Genomic DNA, 27,914 nt, shown 5'->3' with positions numbered 1-27,914 from the left:
AACAGCGTGGAATCCTACTTTATCACCGGAAAGCCTCTTGTTTTTGAATTCGTACACGAGAAGTGCCTGGACGATAATCCAATTTTTTACCAGCGGGAAAAGAAAACGATGGAAATCGTTCGGATTTTTAGTCGTTGACATTTGCATCGGTGGATATATTCAGTGACAATTGTTAAACCGAACACGCAAATGTATATTGGTAGCTTTAAACATAGTGAATATACGATCGACATAGTAAAGGGTGTATTGGAACTACGATTTGTGTGCAATATTAGGGGCCTTGGAAGTTTTTCGTCAATTATCGATACAAACAATAATAAGAAGGACAGTGAAGGGTAATTTGAAGATTTGCAAGATCAGAGTGCTGGTGTGTGACACTTCATGGAAGAGATCGATTTGTACATCGTCCGACTATTAGTGTGAAAAGTTGAGATTTCGCTCGAAGAACAGTAATCGTTGAAAGAACGTTGGGATTCCTCAAGTTCGAGGATCGATGTGGAAGAATGAGGAGGAAGGAGGCTTGATTCGTGTTTCGAAGCTTTTTCTAAGGTCGTGGAGGTCGTCCGGATCCAGAGAACAATGACGATCGACGGTTAAGGAAATTGCTACGAAAATTCCGTGGAGGGTGATCGAGGGTTCGTTTCACCGGGGGGTTGTTGATATTATGTTAGCAACGGGATTATGTGCATTTCTGAAGGTGTTGGCGATGGCGGGAAGCGTCTCGGCGCTTCTGCCAGAAGACTTCGAAGATCCAGCTGCTCCAGCCAACCTGCAAGAAGAATGTGCCTCGAAATGCCCGGATCTCGATTTAAATCAGGTCAGAATAAAACTATTCACGAATATCAATGCGTAGAATTTTCCAGTTACACATAAAAGTTGAATTCTCAAGGTCTGACGATTTCATACGCATAAATCGTAGTGACATCTTATCGGGAGTATTTCTCAACTCGTCGGCGAATTCGAAAGATATAAAAAGAGCGGAAATTCACATACTTTGGTACTTTCGAATCTCGACGAATCGTTCGCCGTTTATTTCGAACGCGTGACTCGTTGCATCGCAAACCTGGTAACCTTTCAGCCCGTTTAGAAAGGATGTCTCGTTGGATGGTTGAGAGTAAGAGGTACAAATGTACATATACGGCTTGAAAATGCATTCTAATTATGTGGTAAGGTTGTTTACGTGGCTTTTACATAATACTTTTACGTACTATTTACCTTGTGTGCACCGAGGATAATATAGCAGCAAGCCCGATAAAACGAAACTTACAGCGAGTAAATCAAAAAGATGGCATTATCTCTTCTCCCTCTTCTTTATCACATTCGCGGGATTACTCGTAATATTATGGCAAATTCTTATTATGAAAGTGGCAGTAGATAAGAGCGACGAAGATCGTCGCGTGGCCGGTCGATCAGACGTAGCCAATGGAATTTTAAGAAGCGCTCCGACATGTAATCCGGTCTCTAAATCGTCCGTAAAATGCAAATACCGTTTTTTTCCATTCTAGACTTTCATAGTTCGCGTGCACTGTACGCGTGCATGACCGTTTAAGCAATAAACAATCACAATCGCTGGGAAATTCTTCATGGCGCGTGATTCCATGCCGAAGAGGTCAATACAGTCGCAAAGTTCGTATCCGCGAAACGAAACGAGAAATCTATTCGTGATCGCTGCGTCAGCCCACTCGATAGCCTTTTCCGTAAGGGGTACCGATTATTTTCATTCGTTGTTTCAATTTGTGACTCGCCTATCGTTCGTTTGTCATCACCTCGCGATTCCTTCATACATATATGTATACCTTTTTTTACATCGTCGAAATTTCCTTGATCCATATATATATATATTAGGTTAAGTAAAAAGTTCTGAGCGTTTTTCGCTAGATGTCTTTAGTGAGCCATATCTCACGATGTGCACATCGCATCGAGTCATAGTATACACCGATTTCAAGGTGATATTACGCATCAAAAAGGTTCTTTGTCAGTTTTGTGTTCGGTGAAGCCAGTTGTGTGTTACAGCGTTCGAAAATGGAGATAAAAAAAGAGAAAATTCGATACATTCTTCAGTACCACTACGACCAAGGTGAAAAGGCGGAGCAGGCGGCCAAAAAAATTTGTGCTGTTTATGGACCCAGTACAGTATCGAATGCAACAGCAAAGCGGTGGTTCCAACGATTCCGTTCTGGTAATATGGACGTCGAAGATGAGGCACGCTCTGGTAGGCCAATCGTCGAAAATGTGGATAAAATCATGGAAATCGTCGAGTCGGACCGGCATGTGAGCACTTATTCCATTGCCCAGGAACTGAAGATTAGCCAGAAAACCGTTTGGAACCATTTGCATAAGGCTGGTCTCAAGAAGAAGCTCGACGTATGGGTGCCACATGAATTGACGCAAAAGAACCTTTTGGACCGAATTGATGCCTGCGATTCTTTGTTGAGACGTAACGAAATCGACCCATTTTTGAAGCGGATGGTGACTGGCGATGAAAAATGGGTCACATACGAGAACAACAGCCGAAAAAGATCGTGGTCCAATCGCGGTGGGCCGGCCCAAACGATCGCCAAGCGTGGATTAACGGCCAAGAAGGTTTTATTGTGTGTTTGGTGGGATTGGAAGGGAATCATCCATTATGAGCTGCTCCCATCGGGGCAAACACTTAATTCGGACCTCTATTGTCAACAACTGACCAGACTGAAGCAGGCGATCGACCAGAAGCGGCCAGAATTGGCCAATAGGAAAGGTGTTGTGTTCCATCAAGACAACGCCAGGCCGCACACATCTTTAACGACGCGTCAGAAGCTCCGAGAGCTTGGCTGGGAGGTTCTATCGCATCCGCCGTACAGTCCAGACCTGGCACCAAGCGATTATCACCTTTTTAAGTTTTTGCAAAATTTTCTTGATGGTACAAAACTGGCCTCAAGAGAGGCTTGTGAAAATGAGCTGGTCAAGTTTTTTACCAATAGGGACGAGGACTTCTTCAACCGCGGAATTATGAAATTGCCTTCAAAATGGACAAAAGTAATCGAACAAAACGGCGCATATTTAATCTAAATCGAATAATCTTGACTATGTTAATTTCATCGTCGAAATAAAGCGAAAAAGCGCTCAGAACTTTTTACTTCACCTAATATATGTATGTATATAGCAATCGTTGCTGGAAAAAATGATAGATATTACATTTTTACGAAATAGCTAAAGCTGTAAAATTACAAAAAAAAAAAAGACGATAAGGAAACTGGTCGATTCGTTGGAATCGCGAGAAGAGTTCTCGGAGCGAGGCAAGCGTAGCACAAAAATGGCTCCGCACGAAGGACGTATCAATTTAAGTCCACTCTCCATCCCGACTGTACCATTCATTAATTAACTTAACTACACGACGGCGCATCATCGCAGTCCATAAGCACGATCTCGAGGATGAAAGCCCAGTTGTAACAGATACAGAAGCTTCTAATCGTATTTTCTATATTTTCTATTCTTTTGCTCTACTGCTAAGCACAGTACCTTTGTTAAAACATCGATCGATATGTTCGTTAACCTGCGAGACACGCGTATCAATTCTTTACGGTTGCTCGAGTTTGACGATCCTTTGAGCTCGTGCGAAAGGATCACTCGGAAACGTGCTTTTTCTATCCGCTTTTTCTTCTCTGTAGCTCGTACAAAGAGCGACATTGAGGCGATTGAAAGGATGCATGAGGAGAGATAAACGGAACAAAAGGCGGTCTGGAGAAATGATTAAACCGATCCTTTCGTGGAGAGTTTAATTGATAATTGCTGGCAATTTCGTTCACGCCAATTGCCAAAGACACTGATTACCAACTTCTTACGACGAGTTTGTTCACACGGGCCACGGGAACCGTCCGCTTCGAGACTTGGAACGTTTCGCCTCGGCTTAATAGAATTCTCAGACTTTCATCCTGCCGTGAAAAGAGATCGGTTCGGTCGAGTCTGTGAATGCGACCCCGCTTGCGTTTGTCGATATCTCTCTCGTCAGACGTAGAAAGGTTTCTCGAAACGTTGCATTTCAATTATCCGGCGCCAGATAAAAGAAATCACGGCTGGGAAATCAACTTCTCGATCCCTTATCTTCCCTTCGTTCTGCTCTTCATTTTCCTTCTTTCTTTTTCTCTTTTTTTCCTTTTTTCACGTCTTCGCCAAGTCAAAGTTCGAAGGGCAACGCTCGAAGGGTAACGATAAGGTAGGGATAAGAGTCGTCGATCGAACGTGGAAGTTTTAGGTGAAAAAAAATACGAGAATCTTAATAAAAATTCGTGTAGATTAACATCTGTGTTTATGATGCATCGCGTACGAATGGCGCTCGTGATATTTACCAAACACGAGTAGCAGTGAGGCTGCCTTATCGTATCTCGAGATGATGCTTAGAATGACCTTACTGGTTGCATAACAGCGACGGTTAGCTTTCTAAACTGCGACATGTCGTGATTTCGTCGTGGTCCACCAGCGCTCTGATCCAAATACATTTATACTTGATGGTTTTGGTATATCTTCTTTAGTATATCATCTTTCCTACTATAGATACGATAATACATAAGTATACAACAACCTCCTCGTGTAAGTATCTCGATAATAAAACGACACAACGAGCCAGGTAAATTGGCGCAATTGCTACTTCACACGCCTAACTGTTTGCTCGATAGAAGCTGGAATTCCATAATTTCGTCTGGACGCTACTTTTTCAATTTTTCCTCCTTAATTGAAAAATAATTACTTAAACGGTGCTTGTAATGGATCTCCGCCCACGCGTTAACCTACATGCGATCTCATACTGCACGGAACGCGATTTAACCACGACGTAATTTCACGGATTCGTACAAGGATCGTGCAAGGATTCGAATCGAGCGTGCGATCTGACGAATTCCGATCTGTCGTCGGTACGAAACTACGTAGAATCCGCAGGATCGTTCCACGTGCAACATTATATGTGTAACCGTACACAATGAACTTCCTGCCAGCCACATCCTCTCACCTACAACGCGTGCCTCGTAACTTGCTAGGGGTTCACCTCCAAGTCCACCGATAATCGTGTGAAATTCCAAATCGTTCTACCGATCACCGGCTCGTGCTTTATGCTCGTTCGAGATTGTTTCGCTATGTTTTCTATGTTTACCGTGTTTATTAGTGGCTTTTATAAATTCTGTTACTTTTACGTCGTTGTTACTGTAACAAGACGCAAACATAACAAGATATAGCAAAAACATAGTGTTACGAAGTCGAAGTTCGATGATCAATGTTATGCGACGATTTTTCTTCGTGAAAAAACAACCTTTATCTATCGAGGAAATATGCGTTAAGGTCGAGGCTGCATCGGTCGAGGATTTATCGTAGGCGAAAGTTTATTGCGGTAAAAAATTTTACGGATAAACGTTCGGACGATGGATGAACTTAAGGAAAACCTGATAATTCAGAACGCCAGTGTCGTCGTTGGCTCGAAACGCCAGACTTCGTGTACGAAATATATTTACGAAGCTTGTACATAGGATCTTTCAATACTCTCAGTTAAAAGTTTTAACTTAAATTATTAAAGCGAAGTTATATTAAGAAATCTATGGCCAAGATCGAGGGATGATTTACGACTATCTCAGAGTTGAATGCGACGTTAAGCACGTACGCATACGGGCGAGTGGCCCACATCTATTGCGAGCATTCGGGGGAATATCGTTTTCGAACGACCAGGGATACCCTCGTGTCAGGGATTTTCTTTGACGATCGATAAGGGCAGTCGAAATCGTTGAAAATTTCGAATCGAAGGACTTTAACTCGTAGAATATTATTACTTCTTTCGAGCAACGAAAATTTCTCGAGGAACGGTCCTGTTAAACTCTTCGGCTTCGAGCCGCAAACAAATCCTGAGAAACGGAGTTTCGGCGTCTTTATATGACGTCATATCAATTAAAAGGCATGCACGTTCCACACACACGTATACGTCGAGAGTGCACACTGGCTGGAAGATGATAACGGGTGGCAGCTGATGGCGAATGTTTTTAATTTGTCTCATGATCTCGAAAGTAATTAACGAAATTAAATGGCGACCGTGCGTCCGAGCGCCTAGACGTGTCTCTGACGAGTCACCACAACGTTCAAATTTTGTAGCGACGACTCTTTTGTAGCTTAACGTGCGACTGGTACGGTGATCGTTTCATCACGTGGACAGAAATATTCAGAAATTCTGAATTTTACGTACATCGGTATTACAATTATTAAGATGTTCGTAAGTACACTGGATAACAGGACACTGGACAATGCGATTTTTTTGAGTTGATATAAAAATAAGAATTCCCAAAGTTTCATAGACCTTGTCTTATCAGTTGCGAGTTAGAAAATCTTCGATCTACTTTTCGTGCCAGACTTACGAATAAACTGTGTATTTTTCTGCGCACTTATATTTTTACGAACGCAAGAAAATGAAACTTAAGCACCCATTTGATATTACAACGAGATATTTCATATATTTTTAATTATTACGTGTGCAACCTTGCGCCTTTAGATTCAAATTCCCTATAAATGCGTGAGAATTCGCGATCTGCCGATAAGACATAGGAATCTGAAGAAATATCAATCGCTACGCTCGATAATATGAAGTGGAAACGGTTTTCCATGGTAAATAACCGCGGTGAAAAACGTTTCCTGCTTTCGATGGCTAACGAGCACAAAGTGAACCACGCGAGGTGATGCGTATCTTTTTAATTCGTCGAGTAACGCGAGAATAATTGACGTGGTTCGTGGACGAAGTGCAACGTTTGCGCGGTCAAACGTTGGAAACGCCGATTGCGTTGCTTTTCAAACGAACGCCGAAAGGGATGTAGAAAGGAGAGAGAGAGAGAGAAAGAGAAAGGCACACCGTTAAGGTGTTTGCCAAAGACAAACCTCAGACTTCAAAGGTAGATGTTCCATCCGAGTGGACACCGTCCGGTGTATATTCAACACCGTGCGACCGTAGCTTGTTCGTGACCGCACGAAAAAAAACCTGATACCCTTTGCCTTCGACTCGAAACACCCTGGGACGCTTTGAGCGTGTCAAAGCCCCGTGAGTTGTACTATTTCTAGATGTCTAAGATAGATCGCGATGCATTTTTCATCAGTTTGCCATAGATCCCACCTGATTATCGTTGAAAGTTTGCTGCAGCGTCTCATCTTCAAATTAACAGATTAGTGAAATTAGCCAGGTGGAATTAAATGTTTTTTTTTTTTATTATTCGATACCAGACGAAGAGTAGAAAGATCGTTGTTTGCAGCTGTTGCAAATAATAAATTTTCGATAGCGTTATCAGAGAAGATTCACACGGTCTGAAATTTTACTCGTGATAACTTTAAAGGAGAGTCTATGGAATCCTAGAACACGTTGTTTCTACGATAATTTGGAAAATACGCGAGATATCGTTCCATGAAGCAACGTCTGACTTAGTCCGTCTACGCGAATCGTGTCTGGTTTGCCTCTCTTATGAAAAGGAAAAATAAGTCACGAACATCGAACGTGGTAACGTTTACGTAATGCACGTAAGAGACGATTAATACATGGTGGACGCGCAAGTACGGAGTTCGCGTTAAGACGATCACGTTCGACGAGGACCTTGAAAGGAAGATTTGATAAAAATCGTCTTGCCGCGGGAGTCTCGCGTGCATCGAACTGAAAACAAGACACGCGGTAGCCGGTCATTAGACCCAGTCATCAACGTCGAAGACCGTTGGAGGCGGGATGCAACAGTTGGCGAACGCTTTCAGGCGTGACGAAGATGTTGGACTTGGCTTAACGGAAGGACGTGCGGAAGGACGAGCAGGTATACATTAGACGATTACCTCAGATCAGATAAAATTGCTCTTTACCGGCTGATTTCCGTTCAGAGGATGACAAGACTCGTTGTACCTTTTAGTGGCAACAGGAAGTTGGGATAAAGGCGTCGCAATAAAAAGGAGTGATCGTTTAGAATCTCCTGACGCGATAATCGCTAACGATTGTTCGAATAATCGAAGAAGAAAATTATCTGTGAAAACTTGAGAAAAGTTGTGGAGGAAAAATCGAAAGCACGGATTTCGATCACCGAAAGGAATAATTGGCGCGAATATTCTAGCGAGGAGGAATGGTTACATGTCTCAAGGGTATTTACTCTCATACGGTGTTGTAGTCTAGGCGGGTTGATTAATCGGGTGCAAAGTTAAACGAGCATCGTGTCGAGGCAAGGAACGAACAACGAGATTCCTCGACAATGGAAAGAAGAGAGAGAAAGAAAAAAATTCATCGTAAAATTGATACATCCACGCCGAGAGGCGATAGTCGCGAAAACACTGCACCATCGCATCAGTCTGGCATTTCTTATCGAACGACTCGTCACTCTTCGCGCTTTTTGTTGCTCCGATGGGAAAACAGAGAACAACCGTTCACGGCTAATATTTCTTTACGTAAATCGGTAAGCGCCGATTCAAAAACCTTCTTCGTATATACATTTTCAGTCTACTGTTGCGAAGATATTTACCAGAAAAACGTAATTGTATACGAGGTGTACGTATATTTAAGTTTCCAATCCGGTCGCTGCAATAAGGACGTTCGATCGTAAATTTTTCGTTTGGTTTACTCGCAAAGAACGGTATCGTTCGAGGTGTTGTTCTCATTGGAAATTTCATGCACACGCCGATGTATGGCGAAAAAATTGCGATTCGAACGGCGGTAACGGTAGAGCCGCGTAGCGTGCAGGGGCCGTAGAAAATAAATTGAATCGCTTGCCAGCTTTAAAAGATAGTAAATTGTTTCATCCGGTTCAATTGACACCCCCGCTATACCTAGTCCGTCGCGAATGAATCGCCGAACGATCGTGCCAAGTCTCAGGTCTCTGCTACCGTTTCGGATAAGCGCGCTTGTTACACCTTTTGCACCTGTACGTTACGCGTTTCCGGTACACAGGTGCGCGTCCGGTTTTTAATGGAAACGAAAGCAAATCGTAAAAAAAAAGAAAGCGAGGAAAGAAGGGTGTAACGTGCTCGTCGAATCTACTAGATCGAGGGTGGCGAATAATTCCAGCGCCGATAACAAGGGTGTGAAGCCAAGCGTGCCACTATGGGAATTTTTGAGAATCAACTAGTTTCTATGCGTACCTGGTCGACTGGACGATCGTATTTATTCAAATATATCGTGTATCACCTGTTTGTCCATGAATTTAAATCATCGCGATCTGTCGACAACTGCGAAATATTTTGCATATTACGTTAAGAGTCATTATGAGAATATTGTCCTCCTTAATTAGGGTGTCCCGTGTGACTTAAAATATTTGGCCATTAACTCGTAACAGCTCGTATAATACGATATCACGTAGAAAATAAAAAACACGCAGAATTAAAGACATATTTTAACGTACGTCCGTTGAGAAATGAAAAAAAAGAAAACGACGAGTAAAATGTTTTAACTAATTGAACTTTCCCTTGTTCGTTTCAGAATCGAACGGACGACTCGAGCTCGGAGGTGGGATGTGGCATACGATGCAAGATCGACCAGGTAAGCGAACGAATATATTTCCATCCTGCGTCAAACAGATTTATAAATCGGTCCAGTATTCAGTCTCGTAGTTCGATCGGAGAACAGTCCTAATTCGAACGATTCGTGAGAAGAAATTCGTATTTCCGTGACTCTTCTCCCGACTCTAATTCCTTTTAAATAGTTCTGCAACCTTAAGTCCGAACGATGATAATTCTCGCGTCGGTTGCGCCACAAATTTAAAGTTCGTCGGGGAGCATCGTCGAACGTTTATTAACATAGGCGAACATCGGAGACGAAAATAAAGGGACGCCGGTCCCCTGGCACAATGAAAGTACTTCCGCTGCCGTCCCCGGGGTGCCTGTTCACTGGCTGGCTAGTAAAGAGACGGTAAACGGCAAATAAAAACAAAGTCAGGTCCTTCGTCTCCCTTTCTCGTTCTCCTCTCTTCTGTAGGCTGTTGCTCCGCTATTCGGACGTTACCAGCGTAGCCAAAAGCAATGAATGGATGAACGTGTACACGTATTACGCGTACGAATGAAAGAATGGCCGGGCTCGTACGGCTTCGTGACTTTAAATTGGATCGCGTACAAGTGCGGCCTATGGCGGATGTCGCCAAATTGCCGTGTGACTCCGGATTCGCTCTCTCTGCTTGCTTGTCTCTTTCCGCTCCTCCGGGCCTCTCTGTCTCCCGTTTCACCCAGTTGCGGAAGCGCCAGCGGAGAAAGCCGCGAAAAACCGCCGCTACGATCATGCTCGTTAACGTTGGATCGTACTTTGCGTACGAGGTTCAGAGGACTAAGCGAGAGTCTAAGAAAGTTCTTGGAAAAAAGGAACGAATTAACCAGACTTGGAATTCAGAGAGGATCGTTAGCACGTTCCAAAGAGTACAAAGGGAAAACGAGGGACAAGGGACGAGACGGAGAAAGGATCCCCGCGGTGGCCGGAAGGATATCCAGCAACGCGTGTCTCCAGGGTAGGAAACGAGAACCGCAATTAATGCGACGAAAAGGACAAAAGGCTCAGCGATACACTTAATTATCGCGAGCCACCGAAAAAAGGATAAAGAGGAACGCTGTCATTAAGTTACGACCGCTTCTTCCAGTGCGCGCTCCTGTCACGAACACGATTTGTATTTACGTTCCGTCTATGGTACACGGTGATCAACCGCGTGCATTTTTTAAACAACTTTGTGACACGAGGTTGCGTGCTGGTTGAAAAGCCTCGAATACCACGGGCCGGTACGTGAATTGCGCTCGAAACGATTTCCTTCCTCGCCTCGTTTCACGGTTCGTACGTTCCAGTAACGCGCACGAATAACGGTTAGCTTGCGGCTGACACCATTCAAAAGGAAGATGCTCTACTTTTTGCTAAACGCAACCCTAATTGCCTTTCTCGGTTAATCCAGCTATTTTACCCGTCGCTCGTCGCTAAACTCTGTCTCGTTTTGCTGACGTCTGATCACCATTTTTCTCTCTTTTTTTTTTTTTTTTTTTTTTTTTAGTAATATCACAGAAAGGAATGGACGTGACGGATTACGGATATGAATTTTTACGATGTAATTTTGATCGAACAAAATCGTGTAAGCCTGGCTCGGCTTTGGTGCTTCTTCCGGTAATTTCATGGTTCGATGGCGGTGAACCGATACCTGTGGAATTTCTTTTGTACCAAACGTTCTACCGTGTACATATGTATATATTATGAGGATATGTGCATAATGCGAAGAATATATATGCCATGCATTGGTCAGGACAATCAAGGGAACGTAATTACGAGTAGCTTTATCGCGTCAACCAATGAAACAGAAGTAAGCCTGTTACTCGTGCGACAGTGTAGTAAAAGTTGCCATTGAGATGATTAAAAAACGTATTAACGTACAGACACGAGTAACGGATATAGAGGTGAAGGTAAAACGGCAAACTATCCTCCAATTATGTCAAACGGCGTATAAAATATTCTGTGCGTGGTCATAAGTCTCGAGTGCATAAACGAGAGCAAAGTATACACGTAAAAGCTTGTCAAGCTTCTCGTTTAAAATGAATCTGGCACTCTGACTTTACCCATTCGAGTGTGTTTGTGTAAAGTGGCAGACCACCAGCATCGAGGTCTCCGTGACAAATTGCATCTACTTGACATTAGCTACCAGAAGTTATTGTATTTCATGCTTCTCACAAACTTCCTACGTCTTTCCTCGTATTTACTAATAAACAGTTGAAACCATCTAAGGTTCCTTGCGTCCGTTTTTGAGACCTGGAAAACGAACGAATCTACAGTCTAATTTGTGCGATCAGATATCATCCATTGGAGGCTTCGCATTTTTTACGCCTTGTTGTTGTCGTGCGAGCACAGAGCGCAATCAGCGAACGATGGCTCAAACGAAACGAGGAGAGAACGGATAGATCCTCGTTCGTGGTAGGATGAAGATCTACGATCTACGGGGAGCCGAGTAGAGCGAGGGCCAGACTGGGGCGTAATGTGTGTTGAGGTTTTAATGAGGAAGTGAGAAATTAGCGGGCGCAGCGTCGAGCCGCTGTGCTTCGGTTGTTTTCCACTGTCTGATAGTTTTGTCAACCCCTATTTACGGCACAGCCACGAAACCGAGAAGATTACGATCGTTTAACGCGGCGAGTCGAATTTGAGCGTGGCCAGTCGAATAGAATCGGAGGACGAGTGGAATAGAATCGGGGAACGAGTCGAAGGAACGTTGATGTTTCGTGCGAACTAATTGAAAAAGGGGGATCGTAGCCGATATGGGCTGGAAGTGATAGAACGTCACGAGAAATATGATTAATTAAGACGTTAAAAATTATCGTCGTCTAAGGTCGTTAGAGTGGTCGCTTTGACTATCGTGCATTGCCAAGATAAACGCTCGTTCGACGCATCTTGCGCGCGCCTTCTATTTCTTCTTTTTCTACGTCTTATTTTCCTTTCTCTTTGGTTCAAACTGATAAAGACGACAGTCGTATTTTTAACTCGAAAGTTTCTCCAAATAATTCCCTCGAAACGAACGATGCGTTCCGTATCTGACACATCGATTCACCCTGAATGCGGACGATGGACGTTTTATCGCGCGATCTCGCTGCGATCGCGCCACTCTCTTTGTTTTCCTGTTAAGAACAACAAAGACGGACGTGTGATCGCAGCGGGATCGCGCGACAAAGTATCGCTCGTCTGCATTCAGGGTTCTTTGCGACGATCGTTGTAAGAAATCGCACGAGTGTCGCGCTTACTTGCAACTCGTCAAAGTCACGAAACCGCCACCAAATGTTTATTAATAACTTATCTATCTAGCGTCGGAGGTCCCTTTCCTTCTAGAATTTTTTAACTATTTGACCTTTGTGATATCCTCTAATATGTATTTATTCTATACGTATTCGTATAGAATAATTTATTCAGCAGACACGTGAACGAGATTTAATTTTCTAAATTTTTACTGTTACTGGTCTTTTTAAACTCTCGCAGATTAAGCTGACAGAAGTTAAAGTACCAAACTACGCAAGAGTCAAAGTAATATCCGATGCTATTTTTTAATTAGAATTTCCCAAGATGCACGAGTGATAAATAAAAAAAAAAAAAAAGAAGAATACAGCGTTCTTTCTACTAAAAAGCAAGTACGTAATACAAGACGAATTTACGTCGAAGCTTGAAGCTTATGATAACGCAGGTGCACCGCTAATCTCGTCGAATTAAGTCTTTGCATGGCGAGCTGATTATTCTAAAATGTCGAGAGGGGTATCATTTATGTGCGGCGCCTCTCCAACGCGGCCGAGTGTCGATCAGCCTGACAATTGGTAAATGGCTCTCTTGTATCTCGGGATACGATGTTGAAATAACGATTTTACTAGGCGCAGCTGTCCACGAACGTTGCAACTACCGTAACAACCATCATTCTAACCAGCCTCTCGTTTTTCATCGAGGACGAGATTAAACGTCAATTATCGCCTGTTATCTGGCGAAATTAGAAATTGGAACAGGAAACGCGGCTGGTATACACAGAACCGACATACCGGAGGACGATACTTGAAGGAAGGAAAAACGAGTTACAGACGACGACGACGAAAGCTTCCAGTCTAGACGTAACTATTACAAACTTGTTCTTCCTCGAGTCCTTGAGGTCATCGAGCACGCTATATCTCGTATATTTACGTTTCGTCGAAGCACGAATTATTTCAAGATGTGCTCGAAGAAATATTTCAAGATATTTCTCGTTCTCGGTTCGTTCGTTCGACCAACGATCCACGATACTCGACGCTTTCTCGGACAACCAAAAATAACTCTCTTTCGGACAATCAAAGATTTTTGATATCTCTTGGGACGCTAAAAAAATTTTTAACGTTTTTTCGGATGACCATCGATCCCATCGGAATTCAACGACGAGACGACTTGATTTATTATTGAGTAAGATCGTAACAGGACGGGTTAATAACCAAGTCAAAGCAATAACGCAATTTTCTGAACGATAACATTGCTGATCTTATGACATGTTTATCGGTAAAAGAAAAAAAGACTAGACCGGAGGATCGTATCAGGCGCCTCAGCGAACAAGTTCCGTACAATTGCGAACGATCACGATCTCCATGGTAAACAAACACATGCGCGCGTGTTCGTAGTTCTCGTACGTTCTCTTCCTTGTCCACTTCTTCTTACTTCGACTGGCTTGTCGCCGACAAATACCCACATCCTCTCGCGCAGAAAGTTAATGCGTTAAACTTCGGTTCGCAAATCCATGCTCGGCACGAACCGACCGGGCCCGTCTTATGAACGTGGGCGTTACTTGAGGCACGTGCCTCGTACTTACGTTCATCTTTCGAATACAGCTCCAGTTACTTCAATGCCAAAATGACGCAGCGTGCCACGTTTCTTTACCGCCACTGATCGTCTCGATTCGATCGTTCCGCCGTTCGAAGAATCGAATCGAGGTACCGATTAAGGACAAACGAGCGCGTGTTGTCTACTTCGATTTGCATAAACACGCTGCACACGCTCCACTACCGATAATAAGACGAAACTGTTGTATATACGAATACTTGATGAATTCGTGTCTTTACCATGAACTTGTAAACATGTACCGTAAGCCTGTAAACTCGTTCGACCGTAATATATTTTGTACAATTAGAAACGGGATAGTATACAATCAGACACGTAACGAACATCGTCTAACGTAGTATCACGCGTATATTTTCCGTCTGTTTCAGTGCACAAAAGGCTGCGGAGCGTGGCAACGAGCACTCGACACGAGCTGTCAAGCCGTCTGCGTCAGTACATATTAAGACATTATTACTTCTAATTTTAACGTTAAATGTCGTTTTTCTTTTTCCTTTTTTTTTTTTTTTTTTTTTGTCATTACACGGAGCGTAACATTTTACCAAATCTAACGTCAGCTGTATCGTTTTGTAGAATGGAACGCAAGAATTGCTACCACCCAAAGAATTGTACTGTGTCCTGGGTTGTCACGACGCGCTGAACCGTTACTTTCAACAACTAAAAGGTAATATGCACTTCGCTGACGACGAAGTTGACGCGACGAACGCTGTTTCAAGTTGTTTCGCGTAACGAGCCTCCGCTGTAGCGTACAGTTCTCTGTATCTCCAAAGATACGCTTCGCTGTTAAATCAACGGTATTCCGTAATCGGTTCGATTAAAAGTTGGCGAATTCCTTGGCGTAACGATCCATCGTGGCTATTTTCAGCGACTCTTCCGCGTACAAATCGAAATTGCTGGTGTCTTCCGGCGCCGAGCATTCCGGTATGAAACTAGGCTGTATCTTCTGATGATATATCTGATTCCAATCGGTCGATTGAAACCACCTGTGTCCTTTTATATCCATAGATCCACCTTTCAGATTTCCGTATCTCCTAGTCAGATCCACTTGCAGTATGTTTTTCAATATATCCCTCAGCTCTCCGCCAAAATGATGAGCGAACTTGTACTTACCAGAGACGATCTTCTCGTATATTTTCATCGGGTCTCGCGAATAAAACGGCGGATATCCAGCGTTCATTTCGTAGATCAAAACACCGAAGCTCCACCAATCCACGGATTTACCGTATCCTTTCGATAAGATTACTTCTGGTGCGAGATATTCAGGCGTACCGCACAAAGTCCACGTTCTACCGTCGATCATCTTACAGAAGCCAAAGTCTGTCACTCGGATGTAGCCGGTGTTTTGAATTAAAATGTTCTCCGGCTTCAAGTCTCTGTAAACGAGGCTGCAGTGATGAAGATATTCCAGCGCGAGAGCAACTTGCGCGGCGTAGAATCGCGCCAGAGATTCGTCGAACTTCCCCATTCGTCTTAGATGCGTGAACATTTCGCCACCGTTGATAAACGGTAACACCATGTATACGTAGGAATTGTCTTTGAAACAGTACTCCATATAGACGACAAAGGGGAACCTCACGCACTGTAGTATCCTTTTCTCGTTGTACGTATGCTCGACTTGCTTCATCTTCACGATTTTTGCTTTCTCTAAGATCTTCATGGCGTAGTACGTGGACGTTGGTTTATATTTCACGAGTATGACACGGCCGAAGGCGCCGGTACCCACGGTCCGAAATTGATCGAAATCTTCTAGTTTGACATTGTCGGTTTTGTTAATCTTCCATCTTTCCAAGAAAGCTGTCTTCAGTTCGTCCAGTATCTTTTTGTACTCTGTGAAAGCTCGTTGCCGTTCCGGATTCATCGCGTAAGCTACGGTGCGCTTCGGAATTAAAATATTCGCAGATGTCCGTATACGAAAACGTTCTGACAGATAAATAACGGCGGTTATGGCAGTTCCGCTATACGATTGACGTTCGCGAGCGGAGGAGACCCTTTGCAACGTTGCCTTCGCGATCGACTTTTGTCGATTTTTCACGCGATTCTCGTAACTAGACCGCGGATATTTATTGCGCAGATTATATTTCTACGAATGCAATTAAGAAGATGGAAATCGGCTAGAACAACGTTTTAACTACTATGTATTACACGGAGTACCGTGTTTGTAATGTTTTCTATATTTTTACGTATCGCGCGCAACCTGTACACCTTTTACTTTCAAATTTCCCACAAACGTATCAAGATCGGCGGTCTACTCATAACCAAATAAATCTTCTACTCCGTAACGCGTATTGATACCTATCGATGTTCGTTATCAGCGGAAATAGGTATTCCATCGGCGCCAGCTTTGGTAGCGGACTCGCTAACCGCAACTTCCCTACGACTCGAATGGAAAGGAATAGACATCGAAAGACGCGGCGGAGGCATATCGTACTTAGTGCAATGGAGGTACGAGGAACTGGCTGAGACCTGGCAATATTGTAGAAATCAATCGTGGGGAGAGGACGATCAGATTTTAGTCGAAAATCTGCAACCTTACACGAAATATAGGGTACGTTGTTAAATTTAATTATATTTATTTAAATGTCGCGGGTTGTCGTCGTTGTTTCCTTTCGTAAATGTTATATCATCACTTGGCCATTTTAATTGCAGTTTCGCGTAGCGTTACTGTTAAAATCGTCTCAACACAATCCGGAGCCTATCGTTTCCGCTCCGAGCGTCGTGATACGAACGTTGGCTGCCGGTTTACCAACCTCAGCACCGGTAATTGTAAGAGCGGTAGCGGTAGACAGCTGCCGCGCCTCTGTGTCTTGGGAACCGGGCCCTTTCCCGAATGGGCCACTTTTGTCTTATGTCCTGCGTCTGCAAGGGGCTGATCACTCCCAGCTTAAGGTATACGCCACGCCAGAACTTCAATAACGTTCCATACAATTAGTTTCTTTCCTTGCAATTAGTTTCTTCGATACAGTTATCTTCATTTTCGCGAAACGTATCGTTCTACGCGAATACGTTTCCAAACCCTCGACTGTTCTGTCTAAGCTATCGTCGCTATTTACCGGCATTCGTCGACACGACGTTCGTCGATGTAAAGCCGATTGCGCTTTTCCTATTCTCTCTAACTTTAGTAGTAAACACCACTGTGCGAGTAAATAGCAACTGGTTCTGCAAGACTGCCTACCTTTTCCCACAAATAGTATACATATATTTATACGTACATGGACAGGTAAAAATTGCGAAGCAAATAATATGCTCGGGACAAATGCACGGCTTTTTTGATCGTTAAGATCGTTAGAAAAACGCTGGCACGATTAACGCTGATTAGATAAACGAGCTTTCAAAAATTTACGTCCGCGAGTTTAAGCGATGCATGCTTGACCTATCGGTTCGTTCATCTTTGATCCCGCTAACATCAGCTTCTTAGCTTGTAAGAACCAGATCTCACGAAATACGTTTCTGGCATGGCGTTTCTTTCCTATTCGCATAACGATTATCCAGCGAGGGTTCGAAAGGGATAGATACTCTAACAGTCCAGTTACATACGTTTTACGATTAACCTACAGGATATACCAGCCTCCGAAAACACGGACCACTACATGTTCCAAAATCTCGAGCCTAATAAGAATTATTCCATTAGCGTGACCATGAGGAACGGGGTTGGAGAGGGACCACCTGCGGTAACTTGCGTCATGACCACTCCAGAACCGGCTGGTACGTATCAGTACCAGATGGAAATTAAAATTTCAGCAAGTTTTTCAAACGATGCGAACATTAACGAGATTCGTGACGTTACAGTGAAAGACACGCAACAACCTATTTTAATTCTCGGAGGTCAGCACGTGGTTATGAAACAAGATGCGGACATGTTGGACGATCCTAGCGTGGTTTACGAAAATACGAGCACGATTCGAGGAGTGGCGATTCACGTGGCTTCCGCTCGGCTCTTCATTTCCGATTCATTAGGATACGTGTACAGAACGTCCATCACGAAACGAACGAAACCAACGGTGATACTCAGCCCGAGCCAGGCGAACTTTAAACCTCTGAGTTTATCGGTCGATTGGCTGAACCTTCACTTGTACATTCTGGGCGAGGTGAAACACGCGACAACGGTTTGGCAGATTGCTAGATGCAATCTGGACGGAAGAGGTTTGACAGTGGCCGTGGCTGGCTTCTTGACGCGACCCACGCACATCGAGGTAGACCCGTACAATGGTTACTTATTCTGGGTCACCAGGGGCGGTTTGTACCGATTGGATCTGGCTGACATAAGCAACGGAGTGAAGCACGAGGTACGTTTCGTATGTAAGACGCCTGAAAGGCTGGCTAAGATATCGCTGGTCTACATCAAACTGTAAAATATAATAGCAGAAAATATACCACGGAATAATCGCGTCGCGTTTCAACAGTTTTGAACTCGGACATTTTACGGACCAAAAGCTTAAGCCAAAAACTTAAATTCATCCTCGATAACCTTGCACGGATTTTTACAGGTTCAGCCATATTTAATTCTAGAAGACGCTAATTTAGGAGCGTTCACCGTCGATCACACCAACTTCCGTCTTCTCGTTCCCCATCACATCCAAAATACTGTAATATCCGTCTCTCTGGATGGTCGTGAAGTTATAAATCTTCGCGCCAACACGCAGCAACCAAGATTCAAGAACGTGGTCTCGTTAGCCATGGCGAACGGCTTGTTTTATTGGACGAACGGGGAAGAGGTATTGATAGAGGGATATCACTCGGGACAAAACAGATATTTTCACAATGCTTACCCCGATAGGTGAGAATGTTGCTTCCTATTCAACCAGGCTGGAGATCTATGCGCAGATGCTTCGATAAAAGCGTTCTTTTCAGGTCGAACGGTTCGTTTGTCAGTGTCAATGTACTTATGGACGCGAGCCAACCAGTTCCTGTCCCCGTGAATCCTCCTACGGGCGTGCAAGCTGTCCTTGGTGTGGAGAGGGCGAAAGTTTCTTGGCAGGCGCCTCATTTATTGGGCGGCCAGGGCAAAGGAGCCTGGCAAAATTGGTCTTACGAATTGGAGATCAAAGACGAATCTACCGGAGAGACGATACATCAGAAGGATATCGCTGGATCGTCTCATACCGTGCACAATCTTCGAGAGAAATCAGAGTACTCGATTAAGGCGGCGGCTTACACGAGCGCTGGCAGAGGTCCCTGGTCAACCGAGTTCAGGGGTCGAACCTTGAGGTAAATCACGATTAGATGTACTTACAGGAAATCTCGATAGGTGCAAAAATCCATTTACGTATTTGTGAAAAATCAAAAAGTATAAAAATGCGGAAATACGTAAAATAAGAAATTCGACAGTCTTTATAAATATTCGTAGTCTAATTACGAGTCTAATCGTCGATCGTTTCAAGAGGAATATCTCTGAGAATTAATTTGTACGACGTTTGATCAACCTTCTAGGGACGGATCACACGCATCCATTTTGTGGTCCGCAAACGAGGGTCTCCTAAGAAGCGACGTAACCGGAGAGAATATCGATACTTTGATCTATAAAGCGGGCTTGAAGGAGACAGAGGTTGATTATCACATCGTTGATGTCAGCTGGTACAAGGATATTCTGTACATCGTAGGAAACAATTCTGCGTTGTATCGGTACAATATTACGAGCCATCAAAAAACGAGGATGAATATCCACTCTGTCGGGAGCGTCGCTGTCGATTGGATATCGAAAAAATTGTACTGGGCTAATCCAAAGCAACAAATTGTAAATAAATGTTTCTTATACGTTCGATCGATTCTATTTACTTAAACATTTATTTCATGCTATGCTTTTCCCCTGTATTTTCTCTACAGATAACAAGAGCAAATTTGAACGGATCTCATCAAGAGCCCATGTCGATTCTGGCCATCGTTAAAGAATTAATGATCGATTCTTTGGAAGCGTACCTGTATTGGTCAACAGGCCACGCCGTTGAAGTGGCTCGTTTAAACGGACAAGACAGAAGATACTATCATTCGGATGAAATATTTAACGGGAAACAAGTGATGGGGTTAACGCTGGACACAGAGAACAGATACGTTTATTGGATTGTCCGAAGCTACGAAAGTGGATCTATCGTTTATCGAGCGCCAACGTCCGAAAGAATTTCGATGAGTCACAAAATCGTGCCTGAGAAGGTTTCTATCGTCGTTTAATTTTCTTATTTTGCAAAAAGAAAGAACATATCGTTGTCGTTGATAGTAGCAATAGAATCATTAATTCCGTTTCTCGATATGTTTTTAAGGTCTCAGCACTGCAGTATCCAAACATGCAAGGCCCTTTATGCTACTTCTCGGAGCATCTTCTGTGGCTTCAAGACGACCGGAACGCGGTGATAGGCGATCTGTCTGGCCAAAACACGGCCATAATAAACGGTATCAGCTTGTCAGGCCTTCACATGGTGGCCGTCATGGATCCAGCGCTTCATCAATATCCAAAGAATCTTACATCAGAAACCGTAGCTGTATTACCAAACGCCGTAAACTATAGCAGTATTAGAGTAGAAGGCAGCTGGAGGAACTTTAACATATCCTGGGACCCGGTGGAGAATATCAATTATGGAACTGTCTTTTACGAAGTGAAATTCGCGGATTATATCAATACCAATTCGAATTCGGAGATAACGACGGAAACCTCGATGCCTTATAACAATTCCGAACAGATTTTGCCTTATTCGGTCCTGGAGGTGACTGTGAAAGCCTTCACGTATTGGGAAACGGCACACCATACAAGGAAGATACTGAGGTCGCCACAAAGCGTCCCCAGTCAGCCAACGAATCCTAGAGCGTTTATAGAGTTTCGTAAAGAACCACTGAGCGAAAATGTCGACATATTTGCGATATTCAGGTGAATATCATAAGAAAGAAATTCGCTGCTATCTTTTACTAGACTGTTACTTACCGAGCGGAGACCGAATCGTTGTTGTCACCGGCGTCGAATATTTTATTTTATAACGATAAAAGCTTTTTACCCCTATGCGATCATTGAGTTTATTTAAAAAATAATATCGTTACAGGTGGGATCAACCCGAGTTCACGAATGGTCTGATCACCGGATACACGGTTCAGTGTTGGTTTAAGGAGAACAACGTCGAGATGCAAATCTGCGATCAGTCGCTTATTCCATCCACGTTGTTAGAGCACACCGTTCAAGACCTGTTGCCAAACACGACGTATTACTTCCAAGTTCGAGCTCATACGGAAATTGGCGCTGGACCGTACACCGACGTGATCAGCGTTTCGACGATTTACGAAAATCCGATACCGCAATTGCTGGTCGCCACGATGGACGCGGTTCGAATATCCGATTTGGATCAGGAAATGAACTATACCGTTACTCGGCACATCGCGGTTGAAGTGACGTATCTGGCTGCGGAAAGCAAAATTTACTGGATCAACGAAATGCAGGAGTTGGTAACGTCGGATTTGGATGGGGCAAACGCTACTAAAATATTGACGTTGAACAACAGTGCATTTAGTATAACTGTCGATTGGGTGGCGAGACATCTTTACTGGTCCGAATCCAGCTATCGAGAAAACGGTGGATGTATCATGAAGTTAGATTTGACCATGTGGCAAGCTGGAATTCTTAAATACGAAAACATCGTTACGACGAGCAGACGTATCGTGAATCTTGATATATTACCATCTACCGGGTACCTACTATTTTTACGCAATCCTTCTTCGTACATATATTTCAAATTTATTCTATAATCTGATTTAATTTCTTGCAGATCGTTGTATTGGATAGAACAAACTAAGAAAGACGGTGGAGTAATAATGCGGTCGAATTTAAGCGGCGGTGATATTCAACCGTTCTTCGATCATATAGACGATTGTTCCTGTCCTTACAGGCCGTCCGTGATTCCTGTGATGACGATCGATAGCACCGATTATCAAAAACCAGTCATGTACTGGATTTCTTTGGAAGGTCACCTAAACAGCGCCGATATCGACGGATGTAAGTGCAATCTGATAGTAAGCGCAGGTTTCAACAAAGGATTACCAGCAAGATCGTTGACCGTCGACAAGATGAACATTTATTGGTCCAACATTCCGGAAGATCAAATTTATTTTGTAAATAAAAAATATCCCGATGACGAGCAGATCAAACACTTTTATTTACCATCTGTACGAAGCATCAAAGCCCTTGGGAAGTCTCTGCAAACCTATCCGATCACCAACTGTTTGATTCCTCGTCAAGACTCCTACAACGTGGAAGAAGCGAGAAAAACAGCAAGTAGCATCACTGTGAGACTTCCCGAGCCGATCCCTCGATTTGGCTGCGAAGGATACAGCTTACCTACGACGCTATACACGATATACGTGTCTCAATGTCTAGAAAATGATCCAAACATGTGCGAGGACAGCGACAGAACAAAGTTGCAGACTTACGAGAAGGAATACGAAATAAAGGATTTGAAGCCTTTCACGAAATATAGACTGAAACTGGCTTTGAGTAATTATTACGCTGATTCGGAGTCGATGAGTTTAGAGTTTGATTCTGGTGTCGTGTTACGAACCGAAGCTGGCGCTCCTACAGCTCCGGAGAACGTAACCGTGGAAGCTCTGACACCAACTTTGGCTATCGTCTACTGGATGCCACCGAAGATATTAAATGCCGCAGCTGTACGATACGAGGTACATTGGAGATTGGTTCGATTAATAAACGGAGCACGACAAAAGGGAGAACAATTTATAAAAGGCACCGAACGCACAACCGATGGAAGATTCTTCACCATGTTGGAACCATGGCTACCCGATCAGGAGTATCTAGTGTTCGTTCGCGCTTATCCTGCCCACGTTAACGATGTATACAGCGAAAGTCCCGGTCAAGTAGTCAAGATGTATCCAGAACCTAATAATTTGACGTTAACCGGGGTTAGCGTGAATAGCTTGAACGTATCCTGGGTGCCAACAGTCGATTTGATGGTCAAATACACGTTGGAATACAAAGATGTTGCTGTAGAAAATTGGCAAGAGGCGAATGACTTTACGATGGAAAACGATAAAGTGACGTATTTCATCAAAAAATTACAACCACGAACTTTGTACAAATTTCATCTGCTTCTGAGATATCCAAATTACAAGAAAGATTTCGTGTGGCCAACAGATGGGAGGTTCACGTTTCAAACGTTAGGTAACGAATTCCTTCTGTTCTTTATAGAATTATTAAAATTGTTTCTTAGAATTATCCACGTATTGTTTTGTGTTATTCGGGGAACAGGTGATGTACCGAGTGCTCCAGGTATGCCAACGGTAACTACACTCCGTAACTCTGTGTACCAATTGAATTGGGAACCAGCGCAAGCTCATGGCTCGCAGATCACGTTGTACCGTGTCGAAGGGATGAAGATCAATGAAATTAACGAGCAAATAGACTCCGCCGGGAACGCGAGCTGGAAGTTGTATTACAATGGGACGGACAATTATTGGATAATCACGGGAGACATGGACGACAAGTATCGGTTTCGTATTCAAGCTAGAAACGCGTACGGTTTCGGTAGTTGGAGCAGATCCAGCCCGATCATTGATTTAACTGAAGCCACCGGTGGAATATTAGCAGATCAACGACAAATTGGTTTAGTGTTGGGACTTTTCGTCACTCTTATCACTTTTATCATTTGCTTCTGTTATTTCCGTTGCCGTAAGTGTATGATGATTATAAATAAAGTGTATTTTTTTTAATGGTTAAAGTAATCCCTGTTTGAATAAGTACACTTCGAGTGCAGTTAACAGGAGTATAAAGAATAAGTTTTGTAATTCAGCAGTGTACCGGCAATGCAAAGACGATAAAACGGCGGTTTTACCTCCGTTAGTGAGCGACGTCGAGTTAGCGACGCTTCGGGAGATACCACGCGGAAATTTCGTTCAATCGAACGCGTTGTACGCGTCTACCTTGCAGAACGATCCGGACGATTCTACGCTTCCTAAAATCAGAAGGGAACAGATTACCTTAGCGAAGTTTTTGGGTAGCGGAGCCTTTGGTGAAGTAAGCGACATATAAATAACAAATATTCAAAAACTGTCATTGTAATTACGAGATTATGTCGTTATCGCGTGCATACAAATTTTTCAGGTATTTCAAGGGAATGCGAAGGATTTGGAAAGACCGGGAGTTACGCCAGTTGCGATCAAAACGTTGCGAAAGGGTGCCTCGGCCCAGGAAAAGACAGAGTTCCTTCAAGAAGCTAGACTCATGAGTCATTTTCGACATAAACACGTGTTAAGACTTTTGGGAGTCTGTTTAGATACCGACCCACCGTTATTGGTGTTGGAACTGATGGAAGCTGGAGATTTACTGAGTTATTTAAGGGCGAGTCGATCTTTGCAACCATCGGATCCACACGCGTTACGTCTGCAAGATTTGCTCGCTATGTGCGAGGATGTGGCAAGGGGATGCCGTTATTTGGAGGAGCTCCATTTTGTACATAGAGATCTCGCGTGTAGAAATTGTTTGGTATCTGCCAGAGATCGAGAGAACCGTGTCGTTAAGATCGGTGACTTTGGACTGGCCAGAGATATATATAAGAACGATTATTATCGAAAGGTAAATATCTTCCTAATTCTAATATAATAACAATTTACGATCTTGATATAAAACAGAAACAAATATTCAACTTTTTGTTACAGGAGGGAGAAGGATTACTTCCTGTTCGATGGATGGCACCTGAATCGTTAGTGGACGGTGTATTCACTTCACAGAGTGATGTCTGGGCATTTGGTGTATTAATGTGGGAAATCACGTCCTTGGGACAACAACCGTATCCTGCCAGAACAAATATCGAAGTATTACACCATGTACGAGCAGGTGGAAGGTTGCCCAAATCTCTAAATTGTCCACCTGCTTTACATCAGCTCATGTTGCGTTGTTGGAGCGTTGCCGATGCTAGACCGAGCTTTAAAGTTTGCCTTGAAAATATAGTTAGTCTTCGAAGTACCATAGAGGATGCACAACTGAACCCGGTTCATGCTGGTCATTATTTAGCTAGAAGAGGTATGTTTCAATCATACGGATATTAACATTTGCATTATGTAAATCTCTGGCATGGAACGTAAATATACATTTTTTTTCAAATATATCAATTATCGATTATTAATTGTCAGCGAACACGTATTAGCTTATTAGGATGATTCTTATAGTTCGATACTAATATTTTTTATCTCATTCTCCAATATTTCAATTCACAAAATGAATTTACTACGTAAAACGAAATGTTTCTAAAATATACGTATATAGCTTGGGGAATGACGTAAAAAAATTTGCATACAAATTTTCGTTCATTTATGACTAAAACCCTCTCTGTTGCTTATTTATACGATCATATATCTACATAATTTTCATAGCCATCTCGTAAAATTCAATTTCTAAACTTGTAAGCTAATAGCTGCTTCAACAACTAATAGGATTAACATTAATTTATTTTCACATGTTACAACAACAAGCGTATTTGTTTCGAAAAGTGATCATACTCGATAATTGCGATTCGAATCATCAAGATGCGATGCCATAAAAGTGTTAAATATATAAATTTAACAATTTGCTTGAATACATATTTATCATTGCATGGCTCATGCTTGCAGGCGTCTCTAACATGGCTTACTTTGCTGACGAGAACCAAAATCATAATAATTCAGGTAGGTTCTCTTTGTAAAGATCATCTATATATGTTGCTTTTTCGACCAGTCTTCCTTTTCTTCTTATACAAATTCAAACTCATAATACAACTATTGAATAAGGCTGGATGTAATATAATGTTGATTTTGTGTTGATTTTCACAGGGAATTCTTGGAAATCCAGCAGCTCAGAAGGCAGCCGAGATATGCAACCGTTCCTTCAGAATTCCCATAATGCGACACTTACATCACAATCGAATGAAATACCGAAATATTTAGAATTGTTAGCGGATAACGAAGATATCATGCCAAGGGAAAATTCAACAAACGGATACGAAGTGCCTCGGTCGATTCATATCTCCGATCAAAATGTAGCCAATATGAATAAATCTAGTACAAACGTAGATGTAAAGAGCAATTTGCATTCTGATGCGCCACAAGAACATAAAGATGCTTCGAATGATGCGAAAGAACAACCAGAAAGAAAGTGTGACAAGAGATCGTCGATATCTAGTTTGAATTTACCAGAACGTAAAAGAGCATCGATCACGAGCATGACTGAAAAATGTAACACTTTAGATAGTTCGAAATTAACTAATCCTACTATTAAAGCGATTTTAAAAAGAGATTCCTTCACATCATTGACTGATCAGCGGAAAAATAAGAGGAACGTAACCGAACGACGAGGATCGGAATTAAGTTTAGAAGGTAGAAGTTCTAGTTCTTTAAGCTCGAATATTAGTTTAGCGCCACCTACTCGACCTAGTTCATCGTTAATTAGTTCACAAAATGTTCTTCCATTAAAGAACGGCGTTATCGGAGGAACCGGCGAGTCAAACGATAATAACGTTACGAAGAACGCATTGCCAAAAATTCAAAGGACTCATTCCAATTTGCAAAATGGTAAAGCTAACATACCTTTGGTGATAAACAGTGCATTATTGAACTTATTGAGACAGACTCCAGTTGTCGAGGATAGTAACAATATAGTCACATACACGAACATAAATACGGATGCTGTTAGAGTAAACGGGTCGTGAAGTTTTTATTAAAGATGTGATGGATTAAGTGATTTGATGGGTCGTGTTTCTAAAACAGAATCATAATTTCAATAATAACTCCGTACCGAAACTGGAAATGCGTGTATAGTTCCATAGCTTTAAACTGCCATATTAATGTATGTACATATTTAAGTTTTAGTATCTGAAATTTATTTTACATGAACTGTGGCAGAAAGATTTCATTTGATAATGACATTAATTTTAGTTGACTATCGGACATGTTGCTTAGTATCTTAGAATCGAGAATAGTTAGAGAGAATTATGTGGTGATTAATCTGCGTTAGTTTTATATTTGTCATTACAACTAATGTATTTATTTAATGACACGGAAGTATGAGTAAATTTTCACCATTCATTGTACAAATTTCATATTAGCGGTAATATAAAGTATAGTATGAAAACTGATATTCATATTACGTTTAAGGACTTGTTAAGTTTTACATATACATGTAGTGGTTCTTTTTAAAACAGTACAAGAATAAATTTTTGCATATATTTAACTTTATGTGACTGAACTGAGAATTTTTAAAACTTGTATTTTCAAATTTCATTATTAATGATTTAAGAATCAATAAAATTCGAAGAGGTTTGTAAATACTTTAACAATATATAAATTTCCTACTTTTTAAATTTTGCTTATTCTTTCCATGAAAGTATTAAAACGATATTGTAAGTATCCATCCGAGAGAAATAGTAAACGAAACATAGAATAGTAGTGATAAGAGTAAAGTGTGAATATGTACTTTCTAAAACTGACTTTTTATAGTTTAACGCGATAAAAGAATGAATGGTTCGTAAAAAATAGATTGGCAAAAAACCGATAAATTAAAGCAAGTATATTAATAAATAGTACTCAATATTTGGCTATCAAATATAAAAAGAAATAGTCCCATAATTAAAAAATATTTCATAGTCTTCCTATTTAAAAACAT

General features: G+C 42.3%; 2 protein-coding genes across 3 annotated transcripts; one reads left to right on the top strand and one right to left on the bottom strand.

The window, feature by feature from the left end:
• Positions 1-38: 38 nt before the first annotated feature.
• Positions 39-27,479, top strand: LOC117210934 (proto-oncogene tyrosine-protein kinase ROS). Of its 2 annotated transcripts, none has more exons than XM_033454402.1 (20): positions 39-817; positions 9,437-9,496; positions 14,671-14,730; positions 14,873-14,963; positions 16,612-16,844; positions 16,946-17,185; positions 17,854-18,001; positions 18,086-18,582; positions 18,784-19,073; positions 19,148-19,504; positions 19,727-20,030; positions 20,120-20,443; positions 20,551-21,152; positions 21,322-21,960; positions 22,039-23,444; positions 23,532-23,951; positions 24,076-24,296; positions 24,384-24,854; positions 24,938-25,301; positions 26,087-27,479. In XM_033454402.1, the coding sequence occupies exons 1-20, from the start codon at positions 665-667 to the stop codon at positions 26,959-26,961; spliced, it is 7,755 nt and encodes a 2,584-aa protein (XP_033310293.1). In that variant the 5' UTR covers positions 39-664; the 3' UTR covers positions 26,962-27,479. The 2 variants fall into 2 exon arrangements, with proteins under 2 accessions (XP_033310293.1, XP_033310292.1); XM_033454401.1 differs by having other exon boundaries at positions 665-817; positions 24,073-24,296.
• On the bottom strand, positions 14,973-16,418 carry LOC117210935 (cAMP-dependent protein kinase catalytic subunit 1-like). Its single transcript, XM_033454403.1, has one exon. It carries the CDS (start codon positions 16,155-16,157, stop codon positions 15,114-15,116), a length of 1,044 nt encoding a protein of 347 aa, XP_033310294.1. The 5' UTR covers positions 16,158-16,418; the 3' UTR covers positions 14,973-15,113.
• Positions 27,480-27,914: the final 435 nt, after the last annotated feature.

This window comes from Bombus bifarius, unplaced genomic scaffold, assembly GCF_011952205.1.
Source record: "Bombus bifarius isolate JDL3187 unplaced genomic scaffold, Bbif_JDL3187 scf7180000008213, whole genome shotgun sequence".
In the NCBI taxonomy this organism is placed as follows: domain Eukaryota; kingdom Metazoa; phylum Arthropoda; class Insecta; order Hymenoptera; family Apidae; genus Bombus; species Bombus bifarius.
Note: the sequence above shows the minus strand (reverse complement) of the source record. Positions and strands in the feature narration are given on the sequence as shown.

What these genes read in the sequence shown, in the direction of transcription:
- LOC117210935 (XM_033454403.1), bottom strand. Translation starts at nt 16,157, where the DNA reads ATGAATCCGGAACGGCAACGAGCTTTCACAGAGTACAAAAAGATACTG.
- LOC117210934 (XM_033454401.1), top strand. Translation starts at nt 665, where the DNA reads ATGTTAGCAACGGGATTATGTGCATTTCTGAAGGTGTTGGCGATGGCG. An exon ending in CGAGCTGTCAAGCCGTCTGC is followed by an intron (nt 14,731 to 14,872) that starts GTCAGTACATAT and finishes ATCGTTTTGTAG; the next exon opens with AATGGAACGCAAGAATTGCT. An exon ending in CTAATCCAAAGCAACAAATT is followed by an intron (nt 20,031 to 20,119) that starts GTAAATAAATGT and finishes TTTTCTCTACAG; the next exon opens with ATAACAAGAGCAAATTTGAA.